Raw genomic sequence first — 13,895 nt, 5'->3', positions numbered from 1 at the left:
TCTTTTCTTTGGCTCCTTTTCTTCTGTTTGTTTTATCATATTCTGTTTCATTTGGTTTTTTTTACTTTTATCTTATGTTAATTTATTGATACTATTACTTTAAATGCCTGTCTTCTAATGAAAGAGAGAAAGAAAAGACTGTGAATTTGGGTGGGTAGGGCTAGGACAAGTGGGGAGATCTGGGAGGAGTTGGAGAGAACCAGCCATAATCAAGATGTATTGCATGAAAAAAGTCTCTTTTCAATAAAAATGAATTTAATAATAAGGGCATATTCCTAAGAGGTCATTACAACTTATATCTGATTTCCTTAATTGTTTCATATTATCATAATTTTAAGGAGTTAACAGTAGCTATGGTTCTTTAAAAATTATTACAATTCTCATTATAATGAAAATATATATTAAAATAGCAAACTAGCTGTAATATATGTAACACTTAATAAGTGTATTAAGTGAAAGGCTATGTCAGGTTTCATTTACACTTCAGAGAAATTTTGTTCAGAAATAATGGTAATATTGCCTGTTTTATGAATGAGGAGTCCCTGGTACTGAGTAAAAAAATACTCAGTTAATGGACCTTACATGGATGGGAAGTGATAGAACTTAAACTTAATGCTGAAGAATGCATCATCTAAAAGCACATATTATATAATAGGCCAAAAATTCACGTTGATGCATGATACTTTTGACTTATTCTAATTAATGTAAATGAGCTTATATGCATAAACACATACACACACACATATATATGTAAATACTTGTAATATAATTTCTGCTTAGTTTTTGGTTAATGTAGTCTTATTAATTTTTATCTAATTCTATTTAAGTATAATTCATAGAGATGTATACACCATTTGTTAGGTAAAATACTTGAAGAACACTGACTTTGGAAATTAGGAGTTAGCCATATTTAAAGCTTTTGATGCATTGGCCTAAAGCTTGGCAATGAAAATACACAATGAGTTTGATAGAAATTGCCAAATATTGAGTTTACATTCATTTTATATTACTCCCATTTATATGAATTTCTTCACTTAAGAAGTTCTATTAATTCACAGTTTAATTCTGGGAAATATAATGTTTCCTAACTCAATCAACTGGAGCTGAAAAGTTTCAAAGAATGACTGTGTTGCATGTTAATGAACCAAAGGAAGCTGCAGTCCAAACCCAGCATCAGAATATAATTTATCATCCCTCCACATCAGTTCAAACAACAGAAGGTAATGAAAGTTGACAGGGCTGTTTGCATTCTCTCTCATCAGAGCATAACAGAAAGTGGACTAGTGAGTTTTTTGACTTCTTATCATGTCTTCTATTCATGTCCACTCCCCCATTGGAGAGACACCTCCTTTTCCCCACTGTGTTGTAAGGAGGCTGTTTGTTTGTTCTCGGCTTCTTAGCCCTGAAATAACCATAAAGAAACTGTATTAATTAAATCACTGCTTGGCCCATTAGCTCTGGATTCTTATTGGCTAACTCTTACATATTAATTTAACCCATTTCTATTAATCTGTGTAATGCCAAGTGGCTGTGGCTTCCTGCCCAAAGTTCTGGCGTCCGTCTCTGGCAGGGGTACATGGCTTCTCTTTGACTCCACTTCTCTCCCAGCATTCAGTTTAGTTTTCCCCGCCTACCTAAGTTCTACCCTGCTATAGGTCCAGAGCAGTTTCTTTATTTATTCATGGTAATCACAACTTCCAGAGGGGACTCCCACATCACCACTGTTTTCCTCAACTCACATAGTTTCAATTTAAGAATTTAAAGAAACAATCTGGGTATGGTGGTGCATGCCTGTAATCCTAGTGCTTGAGAAACCGATGCAGGGGGATAGCTGCACTTTCAAGGTCATCTGGGGCATAGACATGAATTTAAAATTAACCTGAGATGTATAACAGATCTTTTTATAAATAAATGAGTTAATAAGTAATCTATATAAATATGTTTTAATCATTTGTAATATATGATGATATTTTGTGATGTAATTATTTTGTTTTTCCAGTTATGACATTCCTCTGGGATGTACAATTTTCCCCTCTCCTGATTTCCTCATAGGCTATTATTTCTTTTACTTACAGAATGTATATATGTTCTTGCAAAAGGATAATTAACAAAAAGTTTGTGTGTGCGATTTTCAACCAGAAATGAGCTCTCAGTTCATTCATTTAGTTACCGATTTTGCTGACGACAATCAAAGTCAGGGCGCACTTTCAGGCAAAGACCTCAGGTGTGAAATCCCCTGGAGAAAATCCGGAAGCAAACACACAAGGTCTGCCAGACCAGCCTGAGGCTTTCTTATCGGTAGTTAAAGCCAGCTGACTGGCTTCCATCTGTTTGCCTAAATTTCCTGAAAGAGTTGTACGCATGGTAAGGCTCTTTCAGCATGCCTTGGTGGGTAAAACCGTTGTATATATATATATATATATACTTCATTCAGTTTGCTATCTAACATGAACATTTCTTTTCATCTTAGCTAGTGTCCTCCTCGAATAAAATCCAGGCAGCATGGAAAGTGATGCAGTAGCCTTTAGTAGAGGTGACGACTGTACTTCAATCCAGTCTCGTAGCTCAGGAGGCAGAGAACCCAGAAGCCGCAGCTAATTAGAAGATAACCATCTGACAGAAGTATAGAGCCAGAAGTCAGCCCTGCAAGTTCTTCAGCCTTTGCCCTGGTTTTTCCAGTTACTTCATCTCCGTGAGGCAATAACCTGAGCAAGCATTTTCTCTCAAGCTAGCCTAGTGAAGAACAGCTAGCTGCCACAATGCTGGCCGTGGTGTCAGGGAATTCTTTGGGAGTAACTCTGTGTCACAGGCTTTGTAGAGGTGTTCACTTTATTCATCTTGGCACAGTTTTGTGATGCAAGGTTTATTATTTACCCTATTTTACAGTTTAGAAAGAGTAGGTAACTTTCCTAAGTTCACAGTGGTGGTGAATTCTCCAGGGCCTCATATTAAATTTGTCTGACTCCAGACACCAGTCTTTTAAAGTCAGCCCATGGCTCTGTGACCCCTGCCTATGGAGAGACTGCTACAATCCAAGTCGAACTCAGGCCATTCTTCATCTGGAACGGTGAACTTAGAACTCTACTACTTGGATGAAGTGCAGATACAAGGATAACACTAAATGTTTTAAATTTATAAATCCTTACAAACAGCAAAAGAAATCTTTTCCATCCTACAAATATAAAACAACCTTAAGTTTCACCAAATAATTGGACATGAAAGGACTGCCAAATAAATGCATTAAGAAATTGTTCACATTGTGATTTAGAGAGAGCCGTGAGTCATTTTCTTTTTCTTTATTGTTCTCCCACATGATACATCCCGACTTCAGCCTCCCCTCCATCCCCTCCTCTTAGCGTCCCTCCCCCATCTCCCCCAGATTCACTGCTCCTTCATTTCTCTTCAGAAAAGATCAGTCCTCCCAGGAATATCAGCTGAACATAGCATAACAGCACGCAAAATGACTCGGGACAAATCCTCATATCAAGGCTGGGCGAGGCAACCCAGTAGACAGAAAAGGGTCCCATGAGCAGACAAAAGAATCAGAGCTTTGTTACTTTACAAATAATATAGATCATAGATATGAAACATTAACTGGCACTTACCAACCTAGTCTTTCTTACATATCTATACACCTTTAATTATTCACACGGTGAGGTAAATAAGAATCGCCAGATACGCCTAAGATGTTCCTTGATATTTTCTAAAAGTGTATCATCTATATGTTTTTATACTCTTGGGATGTTTCTACTTAGTAATACCCTGAAAACATTTATCAGGCCCACTCATATGTTTAACCATATAAAGTATCAGTGTATTAGTATTCCTATAAATATTCAATTATAAATTCAGTAAAATCATAGTCAGAAATATTAATTAACCTCTGACAGGAGTACTGAACTTTTTCTGCAATATGCTATCAAGAATATTGATGCAAATATACATGAAATGACTTTTAGAATTTCTGTTAAATTGTTATTTAAAGAGCAAAAATTATAGAATGCAGTTTTAATTTTGTACCTAATTGGGTATGTGTCTGTCTGTGTATCATCCATATGTGTGTGTCTGTGTATGAGTATATGTCTTTGTGTGTGTGTGTCTGTGTTTTGTCTCTGTGCGTCCCTGTGTCTGTCTGTCTGTCCTGTCTGTCTGTCTGTCTCTCTCTCTGTGCATGTGTATGCCTGTGTGTATATGTGTATAAAAATGTGCTAAAATGGTAAACTGTTGTTTAGATATACTTCATACTCCTTATAGAACATTTTGTAGCAAGCCAATCAAAATTATGAAGGGTTACAACTTCCGGGAAACCTTCCCAGTTTTGTTTTGTCTCATATACTTCTGATTTATCAATTACAACGTATGTATTTGTTTTCTCAGAAGTAGTCAGGTCTTGTTTTCCAGCTCTGTATCCTTAGCTATTCCATAGGTTCAAACAGGAGGATCACAGTGACTATGATTGCGTAAGCCACAGTAGAAACTCAAGGCTCACCCAGTCACTTTACGGAGAGCTTATCTCTAGCACAGTGGTAAAGTATTTGTCTTGCCTATGAAAGGTACCAGATATGAGCTCTAATACTATAAGAAAACAATACATTTAGCTTATTTAAATTTTTGTTTCATGTGTGTGCATATATGTTTACCATATACTTAACTGGTTCCTAAAAAGGACAGAAGAGGGAATCAGATCCCTCAGAACTGGAGTTAAAGACAGTTGTGAACTGCCATGTGGGTGCTAAGGCCCTAACCTTGGTCCTCTGCAAGAGCAATAAGTGCTTTTAACTCTGAGGAGTCTCTCCAGCACCTAAATCTTTAAATAGTAGTTTTGTACTTTGTTGTCCTTTTTGGCTGAGATAAAACTCACTCTCTTGACCTAGGCTGTACCCATTTCAGACATCCTCTGTCAGCCACAGTTTCTCCTTAGACTCCACATTTCTGGAGCTTCTTCCTTGCCTGGGTCACACCCTTTGCAGGGAAGATTCTTTCATGGATTTCTCATCTCTGAGTTTTATCATTCCAGCTCTGATCCCACTATTTCTTATAACACTTTTGCATGCCTTTTAAAACTGATTTGCCTTTTAATTTTGTGTACCTATGTATGTGTATGTATGGGAATATGCATTGGTGTGTATTGCTTTCGGGGTCCAGAGGAGTGCATATGAGCCCCGGGATCTTAGACGACACAGCAGGTGACAGAGCAACCCCAAGTCAGTGCCCTGTTAGAACAACACATACTCTCAACCTCGGAGCCATGATTGCAGCCACCTTTGTCTGTTTCTTGTTTCCCCTTCTCTCTTCTCCTTTCAATTTTTAAAAATATTATGTCCTATCATAACCTACCTTGTAACACAGTTACTAATGAACCACCCATGCAATTGAAACATCTTCAAGCCTAATAGACTAATAATGTTTTAAGAAGTAACATTTTTGCGGGTATGTGTGTGGCATTTTTGAAACTTCAAGTTTTCTTTATTTCTTGACTGGCCAGTTTCTGGGATCACCAAATTGTAAGCCAAATTGCCAACCCTGTGGTTTACAATGCACTTCTCTGTTCTGTATTGTAATTGTAACTCCATTTGCTGCCTCCCTGTTCTAGTACAAACACATTTCAGGAGGTTTAAAATAAGAGATGACAGTCCAAACAAAATATCTTAGACAGGAAGGCATTTGCAATTATTTCATAAAAGGATGCCAAAATATTGTCACATATAGTATCTCAGATGGCAAATTCAATAACGTCTCTTCGGAGAAACACATTTTTACAAAGTTCCTCCATAAATCAGACCAGGTGGCTTCCCTTTACACAGACAGGATTATTTTCAAAATAAAGGGGGGAGGAGAAGAGCAAAGAGAAAACCCAAACTGGTTCCATTAGCGATCTCCTCCCGAGTCAGCTGGGAAGGGAGTTTTGCTTGGTCACAACTGACTCGTCCATGGTTTTGAAAGGAATGATTCATCGTCCTTTGAAACAAGAGATAAGTGGGGGAAAGAGCCGTTTAAAAATGACTTTACAACTGTTTCCTTTGGAGCTGTGACTTCTTTAGCTGGAATGCGATCCTGAACGGTTTCCCTCCGAGTCTCGCATTTGCCTTGAGCAGTTTTCTTGTCTCTCTGCTCCCACGCCCCATCTCACTTCTTCCTCCCTGTCTTCCACAGATTTACACTGACTGGGCCAACCACTACCTGGCAAAATCTGGCCACAAGCGGCTGATTAAGGATTTGCAGCAGGACGTTGCAGACGGGGTCCTTCTGGCTGAGATCATCCAGATCATCGGTGAGACCTGCCCTCTGACAACTCGGAGGGGCTCTCTGCTCGCTACTCTTTTGCTACATTGTAGTTTAGGTCTGATGCCTACTGAATCGTCTCCTGTGTCCAAGACAGGAGTGTTCCTGTCTCCGATTTAATTGAATATGTTTACGTGAGACTGAAAAGGGCATTCTGGCCACACTCTGCAGTAGCTCAAACTGTGTCTTTACATAGATAGCCTTGTCAGAAAGGAAAGCCTCGTTAAACCATATGCCTCCCATGTGTGTGTTTCCTTAACCGGAGGAGCTCATACACGGAGACTCCTTGAAACTGGATCCTGATCCAGCCGGGACATTTGTGAAAGGTTTCATGTCAGCCGTCATTTGGCACAGCTGGAAAGCCAGAAGCGACTTCCTCCTCACTCACTCATTTTTTTTTTTTACCCTTTTTTCCTTTGCTTGATTTGTGCACATGGAATTGTTGGCTGATAACAAGTTGGCTCCCTTGTCCCTGGCTTGGGAGGCTGAGTAGGGGAAGCAGTGGCATTTCTGCTTGGTGTTTTTTAATTTTTTATTTTATTTTAAAGGTCGCCTCTTTTTTTTTCCCCTGTGCGTGTTTCACTTCATTGCTTAAGCATGTTGTTCTTTTTTTCTCTCTTTTGTTTTATTTCTTGGTTTTAGCCAATGAGAAAGTGGAAGATATCAATGGATGTCCTAGAAGTCATTCTCAGATGGTAAGAATCTGATTTCTTCTCAACCTCCTCACTTAGCCCCATTTCCAAGTCAACTGCGTTTGCACCGTTGCTTGGAGACTTTTCTGCATGCCTTCCTGCTTGTGTAGAAAACCATGGGATCCCATTCTGCCCTCTGCATTTCCATGTCCTCAGGATCAATGAGGAAGCATCATGCAGAGAGGAATTTGGCCTACTATGTAACATGTTCCTAGGTGTTTATTCTGACCCTTGACTTCTTCTTGTTCTTTTACTTTTCTTCCTTTGTTTGTTCTGATGTTTTATAGTTCGCAATACTTTACACTGGGCTTTCTGTCAGTAAACTTGATTTCCAGTTGAAAGTCACACATGTTTGCTGGAGCAGCTGTTTTAAATAATAGAGCTAGCCATGTGCCTTTTGAAAGTATAACTGTGTGACTTGTTCATCAGGAAGTTCAGGGTGAGCACATGGGTTCTTGCCACCCTTGGAAACCACTCTGAAAGTGTGTTATAGCATATACCCAAAACAATGTGCGATTCTGAGATAAGGCCCATTGTAGCTTCCAGAAAGCCTTCTGTCTGAAGGCCCCTTACTCCAGCCATGTCTCCCCTTTCCCAACTAGCAAAGCTTAACATTTATAAATAAAAGCATAGACTGATAGGCTACTGAGATAAAAACAAACAAACAAGCAAACCCTAATCACAAAGCCACCACTTCATTTTTTGGGGTGAACTGAAGACAGAATGCTTCCAGTGAAGACATTCCAGGCAGTTTCCAACCTGAATAACAGCCCAAGTGTCTCCAAGTGAGATTGCTTCAGAGAATACTCCTGTTAGCACAATGTAGGCATTCTGAGTGTTTAATGAATCCCTGTCATGGGTTTGTTCAAAGGAAAAACTCATGGAATTCTTAAACCCACTGACCTGCTTCACTTAAAGTCAAAACACTGAATCCAATGTAATAAAAATTTTATTTTTCAAGAGTGATTCATTAGACTGCTAAAAACTTGAAAACTCAAAAAAAACTATTAAAATGTCATGATCTATAGTTGTTGTGATAAATAAAATTCACCATGAAAGATAAGGTCTCTATAAAAGATTTCAGCTTTATGGGTGTTTCCTGATCTAATTACTCTGAACGTAAATGGTTCTCTGTGGAAATTAATTACATTTGCTTTGTAAAGTTTTACTGTTGGCATGCTACAATAGAGTAACTTCAGATTCTGCTGCAGTAATAGTTGTGTGATGTTGGTAAAATACACAAACTCTCTGGGCTTTTTCAGTTGCAAAAGACATGTTAATTGAATGTTTTTATTTATTATATAAAAATTAGTGCCTATATATACACTAATTAACATAATATGCAAATATAGAGTAATTTTATTGGAAATTTTATGAGTAGCATATGAATGGATTAACACCTGCTCAAATATTGTAATGGCTTTCACTTGACAAATTTGTCCTGGAACTCATGTATGTGTCTTCTTAACCCTAAAACTTGATTGTGTTTTCATTATTTTAACAATGAAGAAGTGGTAGACACTATAAATGGTTTTAAATCTAGATCAGTGGTTCTCGACCTTCCTAATGCTACAACCCTTTAATACAGTTCCTCACATTGTGGTGACCCCCCCACCATAAAATTATTTTTGTTGCTACATCATAACTGTAATTTTGCTACTGTTATGAATCAGAATGTAAATATCTGTTTTTTGGTGGTCTTAGGTGACCCCTGGGTCATCTGACCCCCAAGGGTCGTGACCCATGGGTTGAGAACCAATGGTCTAGTGCTTTCCATCTACTCTGCTATCCCAATTTTATTCTGCTTTTTGAGGATCTGAATTCCAGACAAGCTCATACTTGATTACAGGGAAAAAAAATCTCCAAAGCTCAACATTAGACAGGCAATCCTCTGATGTTTATCTAAAGTATCTGCACCTAGCATTTTTACCCATCTGGAAAAGTATCTCAGCTTTTTTATGGCTTCCTAGTTGTTCTTAGCCCTGCCATGCAACGGTTGATATGCATGGTACCCCTGCTTCTGAAGACAGAAAGAAACCCAAAGATTCGAAAGTGATGATGTTGTGAAAACTGTGGCTTCCTCCCTCTAAAGTCTTAGTTGGAGTTATATTTCGTCTTGAATGAGGATGTCTTGGTTTATTTCTTTCTGACTGGTTGAACTTCAAATCTGAAGTTAGCATGAACTCTCAATGTTAATTCAGAAGGAACGCTGTGAAAAAATGTAATGTCCAACTGGACTAATTTTGTCACTGTTCTTTAGAGTTTTTATTGGCACTGTGTAATTAATAAGTACAAGACCCAGACTAGAGCCGAGACCAGAAAGGAAAAGACAGCTAGGTATGGCAACATGACTAGGTGAATGGATCAAGCGTCTGCTCCAGTCAGGATGCGGCTGACTGTTATCACACAATGCAAGGTTCCACCTCAGTCATAGAGTGCCATCCTTGCTCACAAGAAGGACTTTCGGCACATCTTACATATCCTGTCTTTTGTCACCCTGGCTGAAGTCTGTGTTTAGTAATAACAAAACAAGAACAACACCCAAAGAGGACAAAGCCTTCCAGTACTAGATTATCTGGATTTATGTTTCATGCTCTATGACCTCTCTAGAATCATTTGAAGCACTTAATACTAGAGTTTCTGGTGACATGAATCTGCAGTGTACTGATCCATCTTCATAACAACCAGGTCATTCACACTTAGTCCCTCTCTGCCGCAAGCCTTAAAGGAGCAGGGAGAGGGACATTTGACCGAGGTCCAGATGAAGATCTGAGTTGCAATATAAGTGCAGAACAACAACAGAAACGCATGGGGAAGAATAAAAGGACCCAGGAGGGGAGGGATCTTGATGTGTTCTAGAATGAACTCTGTGGTTGGAGTCTAGCTTGGGATGTCGGAAGGGGAAGACAGAACCTAATCATAGAAGGGCCAGGTAGAGAGCTTATGCAGGTGTTTTAAATCAGGAGAGGATAAATTGGATCACTTTTTTTTCATGTTTACATTTATTTATTTATTTATTAATTTTTTTACAATTTTTTTATTGAAAAACAAAATCCTGCCTCCTCCCAGCCTCCCTTTTCCCTCCCCCTCCTCCCACCCCTCCCCCCCCCCCCCCTACTCTCCCCCTCCCTCTGACTTTCCACGCCGCAGGGAACCCTAATTGGATCCACCGTGTTGCTTGTCTATGTCAATATCTGATACAAGTGTTTAAAGTCCCTTACAGGGCTACCTGAAGATAATAGAATGTATTCAACTAGATGTGGAAGATGGCAAAGAAGGGAAATTTTCAAACACTTCCTTTAGGTTTTTATTTTTTATTTTTATTTTTTTTTTTTACCAAATGAAGAAGGTGAGGCTCACAGGTGAAAGGAAAAATGACACGTCTATATTTTGACAGGTAAAGTTTGATGCCCATGGGAACATAAAGAAAGGAATAACTAGGTTGCTACCTTGAGTTTCTATCTGGGAAGCTACCATTTCATACACAGGTGATGGATAGCAAGGATAGTCTATTAAGTTGTAATGACCACTGTGGTACCCAATGAACCACACATCACATTTAGGGGATCCTATCAAAGAGAAAAAAAGAAAAGATGCTTGAGAGACATTTTGGCTGAGGGGAGTTTTTTTTTTTTTTCAGTGGTGGGAAAAGAAGAGAAGATTGCAGTAGGGACTAGAAAGATGGCTCAGGTCCTTACTGTTCTTTTCCAGGATTCGGGTTCCATACCCAAGACTCCATTGGTAGCTTGAAACTTACCCAAGACTCCATTGGTAGCTTGAAACTGTCTGTAACTCCAGTTCCTAGGATTTGATACCCTCTTTGGCCTCCATGGGCTTTAGGTACACAGGGTACATAGGCATACGAGCAGCCCAAACACTTAAACACATAAAATAAAAATAAATAATCTTTTAAAAAAGAATGCAGCAGTAAAAAGAGAAGGGGATTAATGGCAGCAAGGATGTAAGTGATGGTATGAGTTGCTAAAGGAAGTGGCACAGGAAGAAATCTTGAAGTCTTTATAGAAAATTGGCTGTTATGGAAGAATGATAAAGACAAAGCAAAACCATTTTCCCTATGTCATGTTATATAAGTCATAGAGGATGTAAATGTATGAAGAGTCAGAATTTGAAGTAGAGTAAACTAAAATTTAAGAAATTTAAATCATTTTAGTAAGGACCAGAAGTTTAGGTGATGCTAATATACTCTTTCTTGTTATTCTCTATAGCTTTTCTTATAATAAATAAAACATTACTAAAGATATTGTATATTATACACTCTGAACTATAAAGTATCTTATAAGATTAAAGCAAATTTATGTATGTACATGCATATAAAAGAATATAACAATCATACTTTAGATAGCATGGTCCAGACATCACATATGTAAGAAAAATATAAACTTACCCCCTTTGAAATGTCTGCCTATTCCACTCTGGATTTCAAAAAAATAGCTATGTTTTATCAGTAAATTTCAGATCATCATCATGTTGAAACATAGAAATAGTTTTGCGGGGTCTGAACAAACACTATATTTAACATCATTTGAAGCTGAAGTTATTAATATGGGTGACACCTGTTGAGTCATTTCTAGGTAGGTATTACTCAAGAGCTAAAATATATGCTGCATGACATAACTTTGCTGAGCTTACATGAGGAAATAAATTTGTAAACTACAAATTCCAGGAATATCCCAAATGCTTAATAGATTAAAAATAGCAAAAGAAAAATGCCCAACATTTATTTGAAAGGCAGAGGCACAAGTGTGAGATTCTCAAGCAAGAATCTTAGACATGTAGGAAAATTGTTTTGAAACAAGTTTTTCTTCATCTTAAGATAGACTGTTATATTTAGGGATCTTCAGAAGTGCCCAGATGATTTAGGAATCTTTGCCAGGCAAGAATTATTTTCTCTTACATAGTTGAGGATTACAAATGTGTGGCTTAAGTCTGTCTTGTGTTCTTTAAACTGAAGTCCTCTATGTGACCCTATTTCTAGCTCAACTATAGTTTAATCACAACCTTTAGCTGCACTCTTTTTTCTTTTATCATCTTCTGTAGGTTATTGTGTAAAATTTGCCGATAAGTGATGTTTTGGAATGTTTTTCCCTTTTAATTTCTTTTAAGATTGTTCCTAGACGGTGGAAAAGTAGAACTTAGTGTGCCCTTCTATATGATTCCATGATCCATAAGATACTAGCTTCTAAAAGAAACTCTTTCCAAATTTCACAGACGTTTTACCCACTTCTATAGTTAGTTTTATTGGGAAGTGACCCGCTTATGATGAGAATGTGTCCCATATTTTCACCAGTTTTGTGCCCTTCAAAGTTGTAATTCCTTGAGCCTGTGATTGTTGTTCTCTTGAGGGTTTTTTACATAAGATAAGAAGAGATAAAATACTAGAGTGCTGTTAAATTTTAGTAAAAATTTATGTTATGCACACTCTAGGATTCTAGCCTGTGAGTAGAAACTCACAGGAATGCCCAGTTCCTAACATTAGGTATCTGCATGGTCCCCCTGCCATTTTGAAATGGCGAGATAAAGAGACTTATGAAAACACATGTTTTAATGCAAATATTTCCCTGGTGTATTTAGAAACACTACAGGAAAATTATGCTTCATAATTCCCTCACTGATTTCATTGTTTCCATATCTCTAAATTTGGAAGGAATATAATAAACTGCTCTTTTAGTGAATGTATGTTTAAGTTTTGAGGCTTTCATCCTGATGGTTTTCAAAAGTGAAAGTCTCTATAGAGTTACTTGTGAACTGGCAAGATGTGTTATATGGGATGAATTGGTCGAATTAATTCTGCTTCTGGCTGTGTCCCAGAAAAGGGAATTGGAACTTGGCTCTATCTTGCTATGAAAAAAGTGGACAACCAATATCAAAGTCCATTGGAATTCTGGTTTGATAGAATTTATGTTTTTTTTTTAATTCTGAAAAAAAATATGATTTTACTTACCAACATTTTGTCTTATAATACATGTCATTTTCTATCTTTATAGATGTTTTAATTTGCTTTCATCACAGAGTAAAAAAGATGTTTCCTAAATTGCATTAGATGCAGGAAAGAAGCAACAGTGAAGCAGGAGACATCTTCTCTACCTGGTCTCGGTATACCATTTCAACGCTGGCCTTTCGGCAGATATATGTTCAGAACTTAGTAGATTAGTCCAAGATACTTGCTACTCAAAATTATAATTAAATGATTCTAACAAGAATTTAATTAATTATGTGGATAGTCATGAACAAAACTTTTATTACATTTTAATAAACACAGATTGTTCCTATTTCATGTGTCAAAGAAATATTAGAAATTAATTTCATGGAATCTAAATTTTAGAGGTGGTTCTGAGAATTTGACAATTGGTCATGATAATTGGTTGATGGGTTTTTTAGCACACAAAACCACACACACACGTACACATCTGGAACTGGTGATTTGCTTACACTCACTATTTTGTCATCAGAACAGCACTACTTAAGAACTAGGCCTCATCAAGAATACATGTGGGCCATATTGAGTAAGTGTGGACACTGTAGCTTGAACTCATGCCTCGATCCAAGCCTGACAACTTTCAGATTTGTTTATAAAAATGGTAGGACAGAATGCAGTCTGGAATTTAGGCCACTTGATTTTTGCCTGTTTCTCTTCCCCCTCCTTTGATTTAAAACATATAAATTTTAATAGAAGTTTCCAAGGTACCAAGGTTTTCCCTAGACTTTCTATTGCCATATTCACACGCTCCCCAATTATCAACCTTCCTCATTGTGGTTAGTCATTTGTAATGGATTGGTTACTTTGTTACACCCTTACTATTCACAGTCCATAGCTTACACTAGTGATGGTTTAGGAAAAGGTTTATTGGCTTCTATTCACCAGTGAAATAGTTTCAACCCTCTGAAATTCCTTTATGGTAA

At 37.6% G+C, this 13,895-nt stretch overlaps 1 protein-coding gene across 5 annotated transcripts in view; it reads left to right on the top strand.

Annotated features, from left to right (window-relative positions):
• The window catches only part of Nav3 (neuron navigator 3), a 694,335-nt gene that overhangs the window by 484,936 nt on the left and 195,504 nt on the right, over positions 1-13,895 (top strand). For all 5 annotated transcript variants that reach the window (XM_050135526.1, XM_050135525.1, XM_050135523.1 and 2 more), the window contains 2 exons: positions 6,154-6,271; positions 6,925-6,977. In XM_050135526.1, coding sequence (XP_049991483.1) covers positions 6,154-6,271; positions 6,925-6,977 — 171 coding nt within the window. The remainder of the gene's footprint in view (positions 1-6,153; positions 6,272-6,924; positions 6,978-13,895) is intronic.

Source organism: Alexandromys fortis, unplaced genomic scaffold, assembly GCF_014885135.2.
Source record: "Alexandromys fortis isolate MF-2015 unplaced genomic scaffold, M_Fortis_MF-2015_v1.1 scaffold_24, whole genome shotgun sequence".
NCBI lineage: Eukaryota > Metazoa > Chordata > Mammalia > Rodentia > Cricetidae > Alexandromys > Alexandromys fortis.
The sequence above is the reverse complement of the archived record's forward strand: the minus strand, read 5'-3'. Positions and strand labels throughout refer to the sequence as shown.